At 43.6% G+C, this 20,954-nt stretch overlaps 1 protein-coding gene across 2 annotated transcripts in view; it reads right to left on the bottom strand.

Annotated features, from left to right (window-relative positions):
- Window positions 1-8,856: 8,856 nt before the first annotated feature.
- Window positions 8,857-20,954, bottom strand: part of LOC120028769 (serine/threonine-protein kinase D2-like) — a 61,431-nt gene continuing 49,333 nt past the window's right edge. The window contains exons 9-18 of one of the 2 annotated variants that reach the window (XM_038974006.1): window positions 20,607-20,684; window positions 19,716-20,037; window positions 19,301-19,353; window positions 19,073-19,145; window positions 18,861-18,967; window positions 16,645-16,806; window positions 12,513-12,611; window positions 11,347-11,614; window positions 11,120-11,205; window positions 8,857-10,894 (exon numbers count right to left, since the gene is read on the bottom strand). In XM_038974006.1, coding sequence (XP_038829934.1) covers window positions 10,682-10,894; window positions 11,120-11,205; window positions 11,347-11,614; window positions 12,513-12,611; window positions 16,645-16,806; window positions 18,861-18,967; window positions 19,073-19,145; window positions 19,301-19,353; window positions 19,716-20,037; window positions 20,607-20,684 — 1,461 coding nt within the window. In that variant the 3' untranslated portion in view covers window positions 8,857-10,681. The remainder of the gene's footprint in view (window positions 10,895-11,119; window positions 11,206-11,346; window positions 11,615-12,512; window positions 12,612-16,644; window positions 16,807-18,860; window positions 18,968-19,072; window positions 19,146-19,300; window positions 19,354-19,715; window positions 20,038-20,606; window positions 20,685-20,954) is intronic. The other variant, XM_038974007.1, reaches the window with a different exon arrangement.

The raw sequence follows: 20,954 nt of genomic DNA, 5'->3' as shown, positions 1-20,954 counted from the left end.
GGGAGGGGACTCTCACACGTATAGTGACAGCTAGACGAAAGATCTCCCAGGTCACGGATAGTCTCGTGTCCCAACGGTCTCAAAGCGTAACTCGTTTACATCCTTGAAAATGTCCACTTTTTTTTCAATCAGCAGACAGTCCTCCACATTTCCACAGTTCTCAGAATCAACCCTCTGTTTTGCCCTTTAAGCAATTTGGGAGCAATTTGCATGTTTTCGAACGTTGAATCAGTTACTGGCTTCATTCCCAGACCTCTTTAGTCTAATCATTTAGTAAGACTGACTCACACTGCTACAGGTTTCCTTTAACCACTGTCATCCTGATCCAGAGCAACAGGGGAAATTGTGTGTTGGGGGGGAAGGGGAGTTATTTTAGAACGGAATTATCTTGTCAGCGCAATGTTTAGGTAGCATATTTAGGAAGCACAGACGTGCATCTGTGAAGAGATTGAACTGAGACCTCAAGGACTCTCAATCAATTTGATACAATATGTGTATGTCTTATCTTCTAAAACATACAGTGATACTCTGTGTACTAACTTTCAGAGAGTGTCTGAACTCCATCCGAAAGGAAAAAAGTGGACAAAAGCGCTATCATTCTTTCATCTACACTTTTGACCACTTCTGAGTCCTGACCACCGTTTTAGAAGACCTCACCTGTCAGTTGTGGGACTTAGCTTGTTGCCGACAATGGTTCTCCAAAGTGGGTCACGAACTTCTGTCTCCTTCAGTAACCCTCAGGCACAGGAGATTTCCATTCAGACAGCCTGAGGGGAGGCTTCAGAACCTTTGAGTTACTGCCAGACCATTAGAGTCCCACATGATGACAGGAAGAGAGCTGCGACCACTCCAGAAGACAACCGACAGACCGATGTTTTCAACCCAGGACACGTCCTCCGTGATGGGGAAATGCCAACCATTAGCAGTCAGTCCACTCACTGAAGTCAAGATGTCAGACCGACAGCCATGCACGAGAAAGACAGAGAGAGAATAAGCCAGACACGAGAGGGGAAGAGACGAGTGATGTTTAGGGGAGGAGGGAGGGAGTTTTCTTCAGCATACACGTGCATTTGAGAAGTAGTTACTTCAGGGCGGGGGTAGAGACCAGGCTAGACACTTCTCACACACTACCTCCCCAGCACCTCCAGATGGATCGTTCAGACTGAAACTTACAACTTGACAGGCAGTCAGGCTGACCACAATGGTAGTTTCCTCCACAAGACACAACAAAGAGAGCTAACAGCAGCAACAGATATTATTGACTCACAGGCAATGTGAGTCAATAACACAATGGTTTAAAATTATCTTTAGATGTGACTAATGGGCTATTCCTGTGGCGTGGAAATCTGATACACATGTCAACCGGACTGAAACCATCAGTGAAAATTCTAAAATGATCCATCACGGGTCAGGTCATCTCTAACGTCATCTCCGTACCTAAAGTAAATCACATCTGGAGATTACGTGACTTGGACGGCATCTGCCTATTAATACAGGAGGGGAATATGTTTATCACAGTCACAATTCAACTGAGAATGGGAAGCGAATATCCTTTATAAACGGACTCTCCCTACACTCTGTGTTAATATTTATCATCCCATCTTTGAATTTTGTCTTGTAATAACTCTCTCAATATGCACTCGAGGTTGAATGTGTCACAGCTGTTTCCAAAGTGATTTTTTTTTGAGTGAACGTTGCTGCAGGGAAATGTACAGGAATGCAAGAAGGTATGTGGGTAAATGAGCAGATAGTGTACAATTGTCAGTGGTGATAAGTTTCAGAGATGTGGTCAGAAATTAGAAGTTGGAGTTGGAGAGGAAAGTCTGTCCTGAAGTGAGGATGTGTTGTGCTCAACAGGGAGATGGAGAGATGAAACGAGAGACATGGGTCGGCAAAGTACGGGGTGGCAAAGCCGGACATGGCATGGACCCCCCAGACATGAACCCCAGTTTTGTTTCCCCATAAACATAACAAATGGTATATGAATTTTGCCAATGCAGCGTTGTCGGGCCTGCCAGTAGCGCAGAACCGGGATAGAGGCTATGCTGGGTGCGAGCTCATGATCTGAGGAGAGGGATGTAATAATGTAATGTTTAGTAGTTCAAATCCCAAAATGCATTGTGATTGGGCACCTAGCCATGTATTGTCATAAGGTACCATCTTCATTACCTTCATTTAGGAAACTCATTGGATTCCACCCAGGGCAGGGTAAAATTGACCGTTTTAATTGGCTAGCTAGTAGCTACTAGCTTCATTAAGTTTTGGTAGCAGTGAGCTGAATATTTATAGTTGGCTAATCAGCATGGATATTCGAAAATGGCTCGGCACTGCCAAGAGCAAAAAAAAAAGGAGGACCACCATGTCGATGCCAAGCTTACCGAGCAGCCCACTGAGCCTACCACCGAGGTTGAGGAGCCGTGCAGCAAATGTAATACCTGTCCATCGCGCATACTGCCTGCTGACCAACAAGATGGAGGAGAGCCAGGGCCTAGCACCAGCTGCACAAGGGTAACATCACGACAAGCACCTGCACCGCCGTTTCCCCAGCCACTAGTAACTTGCACCTGACGACCTGTTGGATCTAACCAAAACTGAACCAGTGGAAGCAGAGTGTTTTGATTCTTGCAAAGTGAAGTCGCCACCACAGCCAGCAACAACAAATGGAACCCACTCAGTGTTCTTCAAAGATTCGGCGGGCCTTTGTCATCAATGCCGACTGTGCCGTTGGCACTGAAACATGGACTTGGATGAACATTTGGGACATCTACAGCAACGTGTGAAAATCCCTTCTCCACTCTAAAGAGCTTGCTGAGTGATGTTACATCGACGAAAAGCCCAGCTTGTCCAGCTGACATTTGAACTGGACCTGACAAGTATATTTCGTCAGGAAGGAGAATGGAATCAGAGATTTCTCAAGAGGTTCAACACAGCATGAAGGAGGCAAAAACTTGTCTAAATGGTAAGCTACAACCTTTATGGCCCTATCCGCTGTGCCAGAATGATTATTTCATTGGTTTTCCCTCATGTAAGCCTACTGGTTGTTTGGCAGATTTTTTAAATGTAATGTATAGTTTAGGCCTTTGCTTTTTACTTCAATGCATACTTTAGATGTATCTGTGATTCTTAATGTCATTGCTTGCTTTTGCGGGTCTAATTGCTATTGATAGATATACAGTTCTGCGTTATTCGACAGGCATAGGGACAACGACCAATGTAGCCTATTTGTTGCGCTCTGAGGGGATGCTCAAATTGGAAGTGGATTTTTTTTTTAAGTCCTCCTTTCATTGCGCTGACTGTCGGTAGCCTTCTGTCCATGGTCCTGAATCGATGGTGTTTTTCTTCAACGTCTGGTGCTTTCTTGTGTGCGACATGACAGCCAGCTGTTGTGTATATGGCTGCATTTCAGAGGCCTACATTTTTGGTACATTTTATGTGGGACCCATACCGTGTGTAGCCTACTGAAACAAGTAGGCAAACTTTCACTCTGTTCAGCATTACAAAGTCATTGTGTGATAGTATTGCCATCACTTTTACAGTAGCCTATGAAAACGGCTTACTTTCTCGGCACCCTCCCTGCTCTCTTGCTATGCCGTGTGTGTGTGTGTTGCGCTCAGAATGGGCATTTAGTCTTATTCCCTGCAGATTCAAATTAGCTACTGCCATGTAGGACATTTTAGATCAGCTATGACTATAGAATATGCACTTAGCTTGATTGAGTTTTCCTTCCTGAAACTCTCCCACACATAAAATATTGCGCCCCTGGAGAAGTGACGGCTTGGTTACGCTCAAGTGTCACAAATTAAACAGAAATGTAGCCTATAAGGGCCTCCAGAGTGGCGCAGCAGTCTAAGGCACTGCATCACAGTGCTGGCTGTGTCACTACAGATCCTGGTTCAATTCCAGGCTTTGTCGCAGCCGGCCATGACCGGGAGGCCCATTAGACGGCGCACATTTGGCCCAGTGTCGTTAGGGGAGGGTTGGGCTGGCCGGTATGTCCTTGTTCAATCGTGCTCTAGCAACTGAGTGCATGCACGCTGACACAGTCGCCAGGTGTACGGTGTTTCCTCCGACACATTGGTGCGGCTGGCTTCCGGGTTAAACTGGCATTGTGTCAAGAAGCAGTGCGCGGTCATATTTCGGAGGAGGACGCGCGGCTCTCGACCTTCGTCTCTCCAGAGTCCATACGGGAGTTGCAATGATGGGACAAGACTGTAACTTACAATTGGATACCACGAAATTGGGGAGAAAAAGGGGTACAGAAAAATGTAGCCTATAGTTGTAATCTTTTTAGTTTAAAGCTACGAAGCCTGGAAGAATCTTTGATAAGCTCCTACACAAATGACTTTATAAAAATTGTACAGTGCTGAATGTCATTGGGACATTATTCATCCATGGAACAACAAATATAAACCAAGCTGACGTGAAAGTGAAATAAATAATGTCAGTGAAGGGAAAATGGATGGGGCTGAAATTCCATTTAATGCATCAAGGTCATTCTATTGATTTACCATGGCTTCCTCTTGCCGGGAATATTCTAGTCCGGCTCTTTTAAATAACTCATGAGAGATTCTAGCCTTTTCTTATATCTCAGAGAGAGACCAAGCCAGCGCTCACCTCTGTGCACCCATCCATCTTCTCCTACAGGAGTTTATAATAATGGGCTGATATCTCCCTGTTTAGGTCCAAGGAACGTACAGCCATGTTGATTAAAGACTTCATAATAAATGTTTCATTTATGTTGTTGACAACTATTTTGGTGAAGCAAGTGAACTTATAATGGAAAGACTTCAGTTTAAGGCACTGTACTATGCAACAATAATGTTTAAGAATAAATTACATGTCCATGACCATATTTTTCCAACTCAAAGAAAATATGGACACAAAATATAGCATAACATGGATACATGTTATACAGTAGCAGTTGCCAGGCACTAAAAAGGTTATGTATTGGATTTAGAGAAGATTATAAACATGGGCAAGTTATAATTATATCTAGTGGTGATGGATGTCATTGTGACATTCAACCATGGAACAATAAATATAAGCAGTGATTGGTGAAGTTTTTTATCAATATATATTTTTTTTGGGGGGGGGTGGGCAAGACCACTCATGGTCTATAAAGTTACTTTTGATAGATTTAAACAAACAATATTGAAATCACCATGGTCACAACCATAAACTATCAACTCTAGATGAAAGGAAATCACTCAAAAACTTGCCACATCATCATGACTCATCACTTTGCTTCCTGAAAGTCCAATATCTTGACAACTTGACTGCTGAAATGGTAAAAATATTTTGGCACTGTATCAACAGTGGACTAATGAAAAAAATACCTAATTACAGTTTGAGTGGATTTTTCCTTTAAGATAGAACATGAATTTTGATTAAAAGCGAGCGACATTTTCAATTTTCTTGCTGGGGAACTTAACAATACCGCAATTCCATAAAACAAACTCCTTCAGATTTTTGTCTAACGTCAACTCCGTCAGAGTGCGGAAAGTTCTGATAGAATGGTTCAATTTTATTGTTAGAGGCAAAAATGTCAGTTTTGAGTGTATGTTGTCAACTGTCAGTGGTTTGTCAACTCCGTCACTGACGGCATCCACCTTGAGATCTTTTTGTCAATATTCAGAAAAAATTGGTTAATCACTGTTCTGCAACATATGCTTAAACTATTTGTAACGGCAGCCTTCCTCCTCTTCACGAGAAGAGAAGGTGTAGCAGGGATCGGACCAACACGCAGCGTAGCCAGTGCTCAACATGTTTAATAAAACGAAACTGTGAACACTTACAACATTACAAAATAACAAACCGATACAGCCCTATCTGGTGCAGAGAAAACACAAAGACAGGAAACAACCACCCACAATCTCCAACACAAAACAAGCCACCTAAATATGATTCCCAATCAGAGACAACACAAAACACCTGCATCTGATTGGGAACCATATTAGGCCAAACATAGAAACAGACAAACTAGACACACAACATAGAATGCCCACCCAGCTCACGTCCTGACCAACACTAAAACAAGCAAAACACACAAGAAGATCTAAGGGATAATGTTTGCTTTAAAAATGTTGTAAGTGTTCTGAATCTAGAAAAACATGCCAAAATGCTAACAAAATTATCCCTGGAGCATTACAAAGCTCTCTGTCTCTCTCTCGAACTTTGGAGATGTGTATTACATACTTGAATTATCCAATGTTAAAACTAAACAATCAAGGCTTTTAAACACTTAAATCAAAAAAGTTAATGCCTTTTATGGTGTCTGATGTGTTCCTTTACATGGTGTGATAGCTGATACTTTCAAAATATATATTTAAAATGTTTAATATTAAATAAAGTTGGGATTGTCCCATCTTTTAGGAATCACTGAGATATCAGTTTCTCCTCTAGGCTACAATGTATTAATTAAGGGCTCTATTCAATCAGATTCTCTTTAGCTGAAAATTGCATAGCATTGTTTTGGCGGTGTCAGCAGTGGAACTGCAATAGAGCTGTCAAATGCACAAGTGACTCCTGGCATTATATCTAAAGCAGACATTGCCATTGGCTGCACAGAGTCACATTAACAGAAATCCCATGCAGCCTGGTATACAAGTTCAAACACTGGAATGTGAGCTGTAATCTACACCTCCATGGGAATGATAGAAATCCTCATTATTTGGTTGAATGATTTTTCTATTTGAGAGTAATTATTTTTATATGGCCTCCACTTTCTCGTTCTGAACTTCTAAATGTGAGTGAGGCAGGTGTGGATTCAAGACAGTCATTGCAAGAGCAGTTACTCACCGATTTGAACGCTCCAACACAGTTCCACCTCCTACACAGCCAAAACACCGCTATGCCGATGTCTTTTATCTCTAGGCCTTAGTAATATTTATTTAGAATGAATATCTCTAGACACCAATAGACATACAGTTGGACGTACACACTCACAGTTGTGCACTCAGAGCAGAGTAAGACTGTCACCAGTCTTTTTCATGCCATTTCTACCCAAATTGTATTTTCCTACTTGCTAAGTACAGATGAGCTTGATACTAACCGTTAAAGAACGCTACAGGAGACAGGCATCAACATAACTGCTGTATGATGCAGTGCAGAGTTTTGGCAGACACAGGCAGCGGGAACTAACTGATCTCAGGGAGGAGAGCAGAGGTGGGGTACTGAGACATGCTTAGCGCAAAATGTTCAAATATTTTCCGTCTCGCTCCCCATTTCCCCTCTCTCTGTCCTTCTCTCTGTCTTTCTTTCTCTCGGTCTTTCACGCTCTCTCTCTCGGCCTGGCTCCAGGATGACATACATGAGTGGGCATTTTTAAATCCACAACTAGTATTGTGTTAGAGCCCTAATAACACAAGTTAGATTGGTTCCTACTGCTGCTCAAATGTACCTGAAATGTAGCCGTGCACATCAACAACCGTCGTTTTATAGAACAACACCAGAGAGAGTTGCACCCAACTAGAACATGTATGCAGCCGTAGCTGCAGTAGGCCTACCAACATGCACAGATCAGTTCGACAGGATGAGCACCAGGATGTGCGTGTGATGTCTTCCAACTGATGACCTTGTTTGGCATTGTAGCAAGACGAAAACTGTACTACATTTACATTTACATTTAAGTCATTTAGCAGACGCTCTTATCCAGAGCGACTTACAAATTGGTGCATTCACCTTATGATATCCAGTGGAACAACCACTTTACAATAGTGCATCTAACTCTTTTAAGGGGGAGGGGGGGGTTAGAAGGATTACTTTATCCTATCCTAGGTATTCCTTAAATGTCTTTGAAAGTAATTGAAATACACTAAATAGTATTTTAACCCAGGTCTGAAACCCATACTTAAATTGTTTTAAATGATGTCGAACCTTACTAGTCGAACATGTATACTGTTGGCCTATTTTCTGTTGCCTTGGCACCTAAACGTCTCGGCATTGTCCTATCATTTAAATACCCCCTTCAATAACTTGACTGCAAAGGGCCCATGCTTTGTGGATCACATCACATCATTTAAAACAATTTAAGTATGGGTTTCAGACCTGGGTTAAAATACTATTTAGTGTATTTCAATTACTTTCAAAGACATTTGGATATATTTAAATATTTTTTTTTATTGAAAAGACAGCTAGTTTAATATTGGAATGTATCTGGAAAAAAATACTCAAAAGACACAGAAAATAAGTATTTCAATAACAAATACACATGTATTTGAACCCAGGTTTGATGGGTTTGTTGCTGCCACCAATAGGTTCAGAATATGATGTCCTTTTTATCTGCTGGGTGAGACGGCCACTTATCCTCCAACCATGCTCCCCTCTTGACCTTTCCAAGGCAGTAAGAGTAACAATTGTCCCTCTGGCAGACCCAGCAGTCTAGTGAAGAGCTCTCACCATTCAGTATGATCATGTGGCTCAGTTGGTAGAGCATTGCAATTTCAAGAGCTGTGGCTTCAATTCCCCCCTGGGGCCACCTATATGAGAATGTGTGCATGACTAAGTCACTTTGGATAAAAGTGCCTGCTAAATTACATATGAAAAAGTATAATTAACAAGTGGTCCTTTCTTTCAGAGCTGGCCACAAGGCTCTCATAATATGCTCGTGTAGAATAATGCAAAACGCTGGCTTTGTGTCCTGACACGTGGCACAGGTGTCAAACTCATTTCATGGCGGGACGAGTGGCTGCGGTTCTCTCTCCGCCGTTGTCCATTATGGAACAACTAAGGTCCCCGATTAGCTAGGAACTCCCCTTATCTGGTTGTTTAGGTCTTAATTGGACACAAATTGAAAGAAAATAACAAAAATCCGCAGACACTCGGCCTTCCATGGAATGAGTTTTGCCCCCCCCCCCCTCATGTCCATCTGAAGCCCCAGTTCTCTCCCATCTGTCCATGTAATTTACACTCGTTATCTAGGAGAGCTGATTGACAGGCTGTGAAAAGGCCTTGGAGGCAGGCCACCCATGATGATGTATTAAATAGGCAGACATTGGCCTGTCAATCATAAAGGGAGCAGACATCTTGCGAGGGAAAACAATCTATACATGTTGATTATTTATTGACGCTCGCTATATATATTTATCGCTCTCAATTTGTCATTCAATCCACATAGTGTATATGTTCCAGTGTGATGGAAATTCTGAGCAGGTAATGTCTGAAGAGCGGTATGCATAATCACCATCATTATTTCCTCCTATACTTCTCCCTAATCTTCCGTCTCAACGTTCAAGAGGCAACGCGCTGAATTAAATGACACAGATGAACAATTGTATGCCAAGGTTTGTACTGGTGTTACATATAAATGCTGGGATCTTCCATAGGTTTACATTCTCCAGGCATTACATCGAGTACACTACATAAAGACATGGTTATACGTGTACATAACAGTCCTTCGTGACAATGCTTTTCTTCGAGACAAATCGACTTCACATGGACATCCAACTCGTTGACATGCTAGGTTCATAGTCAGCGATCACTATCGGAGCCCTCCTCCCACACTTTAACGTTGACTCCAGAGCAGTTTGTCGTCTTTCTACTGTAACTCGAAGAGCAATAGCATTTTCCACACTGTCCATTGGTGTTTAATGGTGTCCATGACAAACTATTCAGAAAACGTCAGCATTGCCTTCATTGTAACAGTGCATGTCTACAGGTCTAGGACACCCTCGAATCGCCAGGACTCGTGAATTAGCGATGATGATGATAAGCGAGTCTTCAGTCTCCACTAATAAGTCATCATCAATAATGAACGCTGGACCAACTAGGACAGTATCAGTGGACAGTTTAAAAGGTGCAATCCTTGATCGCTACATCCACTTCTGGCTTTGTTTTCTTTGTCGTCGTTTGAACGGCAGATTTCCTCGGAGACCATGACAGCCCACTAGCGCTGGTCTGCTGCCTACAGTTAAGAAGCCCTTTATCTACCACTTACAGGCACTAAATGACTCCTTTGTCTCCATTAAACTCTTTGAGGTCTGCAGCAAACAGGTCTGACAGTACAGGCAGGGCACTTCCAGTCATCGCATTCAATGAAAATAAAACAGTTCATGAGGATTTGTTTATGGGTGGATGTAAGTCATGCATAAGTGGATTGATCCGAGTCCTTAAAGTTTTTTGTCTGTCTCTATCCCTGTCTCTCTCATCACAATAAGCAGGGGATCCCTGTGCTTCCCCAGGCTTCTGAGATAGAAAGATGCAAGTTGTGCCTCTGCCAGGAGCTTAGATTGCAATTTGAGTGTTTCACCCAAACTGACCTCTGCCATACTGCAGTTTAGACTGAATGAGCACACTGCAGCAACAATATTTTACACATCCCCTGACCACTGGGTACAGTACAGCATGTCCTTGTGGGATACAGAAGAGCAATCTCTTACAAGCAAAGAGTTCAAGGTTGGAAGAGCTAAGCTAGACCGATGAGAGGGGTCAAGGATGGGGTCTGGAGATTGGACAGGCTAGGGCCGGAGTGGGACACCATTAGTAGACGGTTAGGAGCGGGATCATCTCAATAGAAGGCGCTTTTCTAACAGCTAAACCTCCCAGCATCACCCTCCCCACTCTCAAGACCTCCATCCACCCAGCCCAGCCCCTCTCTCTCTCTACTCGCTCCCCACACTCCCCTCCTCTTCCCTGGGTCAGTCTGAGTCCCTTGGGCCCTCGTGGGTCCTGGCTCTCCAGGTTCTCAGAGTATGCTGACCCTCTCGGTGAGCCCTTGCATGTCTGCGTCCTCATCGTCGGAGCCGAGCGCAGGCAGAGGGGGCACCAGGTGGGCTGGGTAGGGGAGCGTGTGTTCGCGGGCAAACATCTGCCAGCGGCAGTCGTCACTCTCATGGGTGATGTAACGCTCACCCAGCTTGGTCTCCAGCTCCCTCAGATCCAACCACGTCTGGTAGTCCTGGAGAGGGAGAGAGGGAGGTTAGGGATGGAGGGAGGGAGGGATGGTTGATGGGAGGATAGGGAGGAGGGGAAGAAGAGAAGAGCATGGAAGGAGGAAAGAGGATGAGATAAGAGGTTAGAGAATGGAGAGAAACATGAGAAATAAGTAAGTTAGGGGGCCTTGTGTCTCCACTGTAGGTAATGGACCTTTGTATCGCCACCATGCTTCTGTTGACAAGTGTACCTGTAGATAGGAGTGACTGAGAGACTTGTCCACGCTGTAGCGTTTCCTCATCTTCACCTGGAGCAGGTTATTGATCAGGTCAGTGGCTGAAGAGGAACACAGGCACACAGTTGAGAGCAGTTTTCGAACGCCATAACGACCTGCATATTTAGATAGACTTACCCATGTTTGCGTTAGACAGTTGCATTTGCCATGCATGAGTGCAAGTGTGTGTGTGTGTGTCTTACCATCAGGCGAAATCTGTTTCCAGGGGTTGGGTGGGTACATGAAGGCAGCGTTGTGGATCTGGTCGTTGATGTCCTCGTCCTCGTTGAAGGGGAAGGTGCCACTGAGGCTGACGTACATGATGACTCCTACAGACCACATGTCCAGGGAGCGGTTATAGCCCTGGTTGAGGAGCACCTCTGGGGCCAGGTAGGCCGGGGTGCCCACCACCGAACGCCTGAACGACTTCTCACCAATGATACGGGCAAAGCCAAAGTCACACAGCTTCACCTGGACACACGTGCACAGACGGAGACAGAGAGACAGAGAGAAAGTGAGTGAGAGAGAGAAAGAAAGTGAGAGAGAACGTGAGTGAGAGAGAGAAAGTGAGAGAGGGAGAAAGTGAGAGAGTGAGTGATCAAAACCTTAGAAAAACCTTGACAAAGTACAGGCTCAGTGAGCACAGCCTTGCCATTGAGAAGGGTAGACACAGGAAAACCTGGCTCCCTGTAGAGGAAAGGCTGTGCAACCACTGCACAACAGCGGAACCTGAGACAGAGCTGCATTTCCTGACAAAATGTCAAAAATATAAATTAATTAGAGTGTCACTTCCCCAAATTTGAAACCCTTATTCAAGCAAGGTTTTAAAGACCTCTGTGATGAGAGTAAGCTACCCGTCCTGTCGGGGGAGGACGCAGAGAGCTGTGGGTTGGCAGCGCACTGAATTGCTGCTAGCCATAAGATGAAGGACGGTGTCTGACAGACCAATCAACCTGCACATGTCCTCTACTGTATGCTTATTGTTATTGTTCAATGTATAGTTATTTTGACCCTTGGTTATTGTTGTTACTGTTGTCAATTTTGATTCTTATTATTTTCATATTGTAAATATCCAAAGTAAGCTTTGGCAATGTGTATGTTGTTACGTCATGCCAATAAAGCAAATTGAATTAACACAGACAGAAAGAGATGGAGACAGACAGAGACAGACAGACAGACAGACAGAGAGAGAGAGACAGAGAGAGAAAGAGAGACATGTGTGTGAATCGCTGCTTTGGAGTGGAATAAAGTCGGGGTGAATTTGTATAATCTGCATGAAGGTGTGTTACATTGAGTTAAGGGCTGTCTACATTAGCTTGGATGTGTAGAGTCGTGGTGTGTGTGACAGTGTGATGACAGGGTTCTGTACCTGGGGGAAGGGCTCGGCAGAGGCCAGCAGGACATTCTCAGGTTTCAGGTCACAGTGGACGATGTTCTTAAAGTGCAGGTGCCTCAGGGCTGCCAGAATCTACACACACACAGGATACGGTTTAGACTCTCTGGGCTGTAACAGGAAACCAAAACGCACAGAGAGTGAGAATATACCCCTAGAAAAACATACGCTTAGGAATGACGTATGTGTTACGCAGCGAGTGATCTGTGGAGAGCAACTACAGACCGTGGATCGGGAACCAACAAACTCTCAAGCTAATTTGACACTTCACCGATTTCATGATATTTTCATGATGTGAGAAAATATGAGAAACACACACAGCGGTTATCAAACAGATCTGTGGTGTGAGGAACTATTCAACTGTAGGAAACGCACACAAACACACCTAGACAAGTTTATTAAAATGTAGCATTAAAAAAAAAACACTATGTAAAACAGTATCAAACCCATACAGATAACATATATAGATTTTTTAATATATATATTTCAAATTTGCATCTTTACTAAAATGCATATAATGCCTGACAATATTCCAGAAATGCTCTGACATCTAGTCTACAGGGTAGCTAGAGCGGTTACTCATTTGGCTTTTTAAATGACTCTTTACATTGTGATCAGTAGTTAGTTTCCATCCAACTGGTGACAGATTTTCATGCAAAATATTCTCAAATCTGCATTTTCCTACCAAAGATTTGTTTCCATTAAATTGACTTGTTAAAGGCTGTCTGTGATGACATAGTGCACATACAAATACATTCTGGGTTTAAATTCCCATGTATTAAATAAAAAATTTAAGTTAAAAAAACAAACAAGTAAAATGGTTTTCTCACAAAAATGTTGCGTTATATAGCGAGTGTGCCCACTCTGGTATTGACACGTGCTCTCTAGCCAACAGCGCTATCTCTAGCCAACAGCGCTATCTCTAGCCAACAGCGTTATCTGCAGAGACCCCGTACACTGAGAATAGCAAACATTAGGAACACCTTCCTAAGCTCGAGCTGCCAAAGTGAGTTGCCAAAGTGGCCAAATCAAGTAGATCTTATTCGGGCAATGGACGCAGCCATCTTTGACTTTACTTATTTGCGTCTTAAAATGAATGGCATTCTGGGATTAGGGAGTTTTCGCTTGTCAAACATAAACAAACATGGCTGCCATCAATTTTTTTTTGGCGCTGTTAGCTTAGCTGACACGCATCTCTTTTCTAAACAATATTCACCCTCTGAACAGCACACACACACAATTCATGTCTCAATTGTCTCAAGGCTTAAAAATCCTTCTTTAACCGGTCTCCTCCCCTTCATCTACACTGATTTGAAGTGGATTTAACAAGCAACATCAATAAGGGATCACCTGGATTCACCTAGTCATGGAAAGAGCAAGTGTTCTTAATGTTTTGTATAGTCAGTGTATAGCCTACATGAGATTATTATGGACCAAAAAGCATGAAAAAAGTCACAGCACACCAACATCAAAACCTTATCACAACTGTAAAGTATGGTGGAGGGAGCATCATGGTTTGGGGCTGCTTTGCTGCCTCAGGGCCTGGACAGCTTGCTATCATTGACGGAAAAATGAATTCCCAAGTTTATCAAGACATTTTGGAGGAGAATGTTAGGCTATCTGTCCGCCAATTGAAGCTCAACAGAAGTTGGGTGATGCAACAGGACAACGACCCAAAACACAGAAGTAAATCAACAACAGAATGGCTTCAACAGAAGAAAATACGCCTTCTGTAGTGGCCCAGTCAGAGTCCTGACCTCAACCCGATTGAGATGCTGTGGCATGACCTCAAGAGAGCAGTTCACCCCAGACATCCCAAGAATATTGCTGAACTGAAACAGTTTTGTAAAGAGGATTGGTCCAAAATTCACTTTAATAAATGTTTACATATCTGGCATTACTCATCTCATGTATATACTATATTCTATACTATTCTACGGTATCTCATTCACTTAATAATGCTTACATATCTTGCATTACTCATCTTATATGTATATACTGTTTTTCTATACCATTCTACTGTATCTTAGTCCGTTCCTGCTCGTCCATATGTATATAGTCTTAATTCATTCCTACTTAGATTTGTGTGTATTGGGTATATGTTGTGTAATTTGTTAGATATTACTTATTAGATACCACAGCACTGTCGGAGCTAGAAGCACAAGCATTTCGCTATACCCGCAATAACATCTGCTAATCACCTGTATGTGACCAATAAAATTTGATTTGAAATTCCTCCTGACCGTTGTGCAGGTCTGATCTGCAACTACAGAAAACGTTTGGTTGAGGTTATTGCTGCCAAAGGAGGGTCAACCTGTTATTAAATCCAAGGGTTCACATACTTTTCCCACCCTGCACTGTGAATGTTTACACGGTGTGTTCAATAAAGACATGAACAATTATAATTGTTTGTGTGTTATTAGTTTAAGCAGATTGTGTTTGTCTATTGGTGTGACTTCAATGAAGATCAGATAACATTTTATGACCAATTTATGCAGAAATCCAGGTATTTCCAAAGGGTTCACATACTTTTCTTCCCACTGTGTATATATATAGACACTACCGTTCAAAAGTTTGGGGTCACTTAGAAATGTCATAATTCTTTAAAGACACTTTTTTTTTTGTCCATTAAAATAACATCAAATTGATCAGAAATACATTGTTAATGTTGTAAATGACTATTGTAGCTGGAAACGGCAGATTTTAAAAAAATGGAATAATCCAAGTTTATCATTTTAAAAGGCTAATTGATCATTAGAAAACCCTTTTGCAATTATGTTAGCACAGCTGAAAACTGTTGTACCGATTAAAGAAGCAATACAACTGGCCTTCTTTAGACTAGTTGAGTATCTGGAGCATCAGCATTTGTGTGTTCGATTACAGGCTGAAAATGGCCAGAAACAAAGTACTTTCTTCTGAAACTTGTCAGTCTATTTTTGTTCTGAGAAATGAAAGCTATTCCGTGTGAGAAATTTCCAAGAAACTGAAGATCTGGTGCAACGCTGTGTACTACTCCCTTCATAGAACAGCCAAACTGGCTCTAACCAGAATAGAAAGAGGAGTGGGAGGCCCCGGGTGCACAACTGAGCAAGAGGACAAGTACATTAGTGTGTCTAGTTTGAGAAACAGACAAGTCCTCAACTGGCAGCTTCATTTAATAGTACCCACAAAACACCAGTCTCAACGTCAGCAGTGAAGAGGTCACCCCGGGATGCTGCCTTCTAGGCAGAGTTGCAAAAAAAAGCCATATCTCAGACTGGCCAATAAAAATAAAATATTAAGATGAGCAAAAGAACACAGACACAATAAGTGGTTTGGAAGGAATTAATGGCTACTGCAAGTGTTGCAAAGCAATCACTATTTCGCTTCCCCTGCCTGCTATTCGGTGGAGAGGGTGTGCGGTCCACGTCTGGGTTTAAGGATTTAAAACATCTGTCTGAAACTGTATTTTTTCCAAGCTTAAAAGGATAAACATTCACATGCAACAGAAAAGGCTGAATACACTGGCCATGCTGTCAATCCAGCATGACTTCTGCCGTGTTCAAAACAACTGGAAAATCGGAACTGGGAAATCTCTGACTTCAGTGCGTTCAACACGGGGAAAAAACGAGTTTGGACTGGGAAAATACATTATGAACGGTCATCCAACGCGGAATTCCAAGTCGGGAGCTCTTGCCTCTTTCTAGAGCTCCGACCTGAAGAGCATTGGTTCATTTCTAGCTTGTTAGCTAGGTAGCTAACGTTAAGTTAGCTAACGTTAAATCTTCCTAGAAGTCACAGAGGGTGCACAGAGGGACATGTCAAAATGCAGAATTTTGGCTTTATTCATATTGAAATGTAGATTCATTGAATTCTCCATGTGCTCTATGTTAAAGGGCACTTCATTTCATATAACAGAAGATAAAAAATGCAATATTGGTGCATAATTGCTACTTAACTTATCAAAGGGATGCAAAACGCACTCATTTTGTGGAACATTACAATTGGACAAATACATTATTTGTCCAATTGTATATATTTCACATGTATCCTAAAACATTTATAAAAATATATATTTTAAATGTATTTTTTTCCCCGTATGGGAGTAGACACACACACAAACACTCACCTGTGTGATGAGGAACTTGGTGAGCCTCTCTGGGAGCCTTCCTTTCTCGCTGGACAGGATCATCTCCAACATGTCTCCATGGAGCTTCTCCATCACCACAAACACCTTCTCTGGAGTCTCAAACATACACTCCAGATTCACTATGCCCAGGTGACGTAGACTCTGGGAGATGGAGAGAGGGGAGGGGTGAGGGAGAGAGGGAAAGCACGGGGGGGGGGACAGGAAAAGGGGCACGAGACAGTGAGAGAGAGAGAGAAAAGAAGAGAGAAAGAGGGCAGAAGAAGAGTTGGGAAATGGCACCCAGGGAGGAAAAGAAACAGAGAGAGGTAGAGTGGAGGGGATGGAAGATTGAGAGAGAATTACACTGAGTATCAGTTAGAGTATAGTGCAATGGCAGTGTTTATTTGTCACTTGACCTTTATCTAACTACACCCCATAGAGATGATAATTCTGCTGCAAAACCTGCCAATGTAATTGAATGCAGTTGGCATGACAACCCTATGATAAAAAAAATGGACCCTTGTGGCCTGTACAGAGGTAGGATCTTAATTGGATAATTTTTTTGTTGCTGAGAATTTTCTGCACAGCAGGAAAATGTGTATTCAAGGTTTAAAAAGGCTTCTCAAGTTTGTAATTTCCACTTTAAAACTTTCAGACTTGATTTGTCCTAAAGAAAAATGCCTCAAACCCTAATTATAATCCACATAATAAATCACATTTTCTGTTGCTGCAGGATTATTTTCCTGCTGTTGCAAACTGGCTCAAATTAAGATCCTACATCTGTAGGTGGGAGCCTAACAGCCTGCGTCCCAAATGACACCGTATTCCCTACATATTGCACTTCTTTTGACCAGGGTAGTGCAATATGTAGGGAATACGGTTCCATTTGGGACACATTCTTTGTGTGGCAGCAGTAAGCCACCAGCCACACATACACTATATATACAAAGTATGTGAACACCCCTTCAAATTTGTGGACTCGGCTATTTCAGCCACACCCGTTGCTGACAGGTGTATAAAATTGAGCACACAACTATGCAATCTCCATAGACAAACATTGGCAGTAGAATGGCTCATATCGAAAGGCTCAGTGACTTTCAACGTGGCCCCGTCACAGGATGCCACCTTTCCAACAAGTCAGTTCGTCAAATTTCCCCGGTCAACTGTAAGTGCTGTTATTGTGAAGTGGAAACGTCTAGGAGCAACAACAACTCAGCCGAGAAGTGGTAGGCCACACAAGCTCACAGAACGGGACCGCCGAGTGCTGAAGTGCGTAGCACGTACAAATCGTCTGCCCTCGGTTGCCACACTCACTATCAAGTTCCAAACTGCCTCTGGAAGCAACGTCAGCACAAGAACTGTTCGTCGGGAGCTTCATGAAATGGGTTTCCATGGCCCGAGCAGCCGCACGCACACAAGTCCAAGATCCCCATGTGCAATCCCAAGCGTCGCCTGGAGTGGTGTAAAGCTCCCCGCCATTGGACATTGGAAACACGGACTCTGGAGTGATGAATTAAGCTTCACCATCTGGCCGTCCGGCGGACGAATCTGGGTTTGGTGGATGCCAGGAGAACGCTACCTGTCCCAATGCATAGTGCAAACTGTATAGTTTGGTGGAGGAGGAATAATGTTCTGGGGTTGTTTTTCATGGTTCGTGCTAGGCCCCTTAGTTCCAGTGAGGATAAATCTTAATGCTACAGCATACAATGACATTCTACACGATTCTGTGCTTCCAACTTTGTGCCAACAGTTTGGGGAAGGCCCTTTCCTGTTTCAGCATGACAATGCCCCCCGTACACAAAGTGAGGTCCATACAGAAATGGTTTGACGAGATCGGTGTGGAAGACCTTAACTGGCCTGAACAGAGCCCTGACCTGAACCCCATCGGACACCTTTGGGATGAATTGAAATGCAGACTGCGAGCCAGGCCAAATCTCCCAACATCAGTGCCCGACCTTACTAATGCTCTTGTGGCTGAATGGAAGCAAGTCCCCGCAGCAATGTTCCAACATCTAGTGGAAAGCCTTCCCAGAAGTGTGGAGGCTGTTATAGCACCAAAGAGGGTACAAACTCCATATTAATGCCCATGATTTTGGAATGAGAAGTTCGACGACCACGTGTCCACATACTCTTGGCCATGTAGTGTAGCTGATGAACTAGACTAGTAGTGGGAGACCTGTTGAAAATGTGTATCTGTGTCTCCCCCTGGTGGTCACCTGCAGTATGGCCACCTCGTTCCTCAGCTGGCTCTCCTGCTTGGTGGGGAAGCGCAGCTTGTCAATCACCTTCACCGCCACATCACGCCCCGACTTCCTGTGCTTCCCTGATGGCAGGGGGGGGGGGGGTAGAAGAGAGGAAATTACAGGAGTCTGATTAACTGAGATTCAACGACTCAAAACGGTGAGTGTAGAAGACTGGAGACACTGACCCCCATACACCACTCCAAACTGTCCAGAACCAAGGATTTCATCTGCAAATATCTGGTACACCATGCCAATGTCCTGGAGGAGAAATTGACGAAGGCAACAGCAACATAATCATCACCGTTATCGTACATTTCACCATCATCATCATCACCACAAAGTCCTTGGTAATGATTGTGAATGTGTACAATGTACGATAATGTATTACGACCGAGTGTCAAGAGACTACTCACCACGTTCTCCTGGATCACACTGTTGGACACTGAGATGCTGACTGAAGCCTGTCCTGCGGATCAAAGTTTTAAAAAACGCTAACCATCCACACTAACATATACAGGACTCCCATCTGACCTTACGTGGGGTCACTACCGAGATAGAGTGTGTGTGTGTGTGTGTGTGTGTGGTAGGAGCTCTGAAAACAAGCTTCTGTTCCTCGACCTTTGGACTGCATACCACTCATAAGCCTTTCACTCTCCCACAACACCAGCCCCCTTTCCCCAGAGCACAACCAGCAGGGCTGTAAATCCAGACTAAGAGCTAAACTGATATCAGATCCAGACCCCATGATTCTGTTCTTTAGATGGCTAACTTGGCTGGAACGTTAGAACTAAGACACGGCCATATTATTATTGTGATATTATATCTTACTGTGAGGAGTGTGTCCCTCTATCGGTGGTGCATCCTGGAAGATGACTGGCATGAGGGCCTGGCGAATGGCGCCCTCCCACACCTTGGCCACCTCCCGCCCCACGCCGCTATTGGGAACCACGTTGCTGGGGTAGGGGGGTGTGGGGGGGAAGGCCTGGGCTGTGGTGGGGGGCAGGGCGGGGACGTGGATGTTGGGGTCCTCCCCTACAAAGTAGCGCATGGCTCCCATGACAAGCTCGAAGCAGTGGGGGCTGGTGCCCGGAGGAACCAGGGTGAAGTCCCCTGAGGGGCGCACCTCCAGAATCTCAGACAGAGGGATCTCCTACAGGACATGGGGATGTACGCAATCAAGTGAACATGTGAACACAAACGCAATCAAGACATTTTTGTTTTATTTTTTAAAATGTAATTCTAGAATTTTTCCCTTTGAAAATGTGGAGTAGGTTGTGTAGATAAATAGGAAAAAATCCAATTGAATCCCTTTTTAGATTCAATTTTAAGGCATCAAAATGTGAAAACTCTTCAAGGGGTGTGTAGACTTTCACTAGGGAATGTATCAAATCGTATTTGTCACACGCACCGAATACAACAGGTGTTACCGTGAAATGCTTACTTACAAGCCCTTCACCAACAATGCAGTTAAGAAAATAGAGGTAAGGAAATATTTACTAAATAATAATAATGTCATAAACCTGCATCTACATCTGTAGTGCTTGCTCTTTGGGGTTTTAACCTGGGTATCTACTGTATATAAGCACTTTGTGACCGCTTCCGGTGTAAAAAGGGATCTATAAAATAAAGTTAATTGATTGATTGAGACCCGACTCATACAGTACCTGTGAAGTTTATTTGTGTGCTAATCTAGTTGAGTGGAGCTGGAGAATACAATACCTTATAGTACTTGTTGGTGGTGTTGTTCTGGAACAAGATGATGCACTTGCAGTCCAGACGCCAGTAGTGCCGCTTTCTCTGCGGGGGTGCCGGAGGGGACAGGAGGTAAAGGGTTCAAGGGGTCAACCAAGGTTCACTGAGGGGTCAAAGGTGAAGCTGTGGTCCAGGAAGAGTGGTCAAGGAGAGGGGATGGCAAGTTGAGAGGTGGAGGAGAGGAAAAAGCAAAAAGGGAGATGTAGAAAGAGAGAAGGAGAAAAGAGACCGCAGCAGTGTCAGAAAAGCCAGGACAGGTTAGCTTTGAGAAGGCGGAAAGTGTCTCGGGTCTGAGTTCAGGTAAACAGCAACACT

Source organism: Salvelinus namaycush, chromosome 34 (genome assembly GCF_016432855.1).
Source record: "Salvelinus namaycush isolate Seneca chromosome 34, SaNama_1.0, whole genome shotgun sequence".
Classification (NCBI taxonomy): domain Eukaryota; kingdom Metazoa; phylum Chordata; class Actinopteri; order Salmoniformes; family Salmonidae; genus Salvelinus; species Salvelinus namaycush.
The sequence above is the reverse complement of the archived record's forward strand: the minus strand, read 5'-3'. Positions and strand labels throughout refer to the sequence as shown.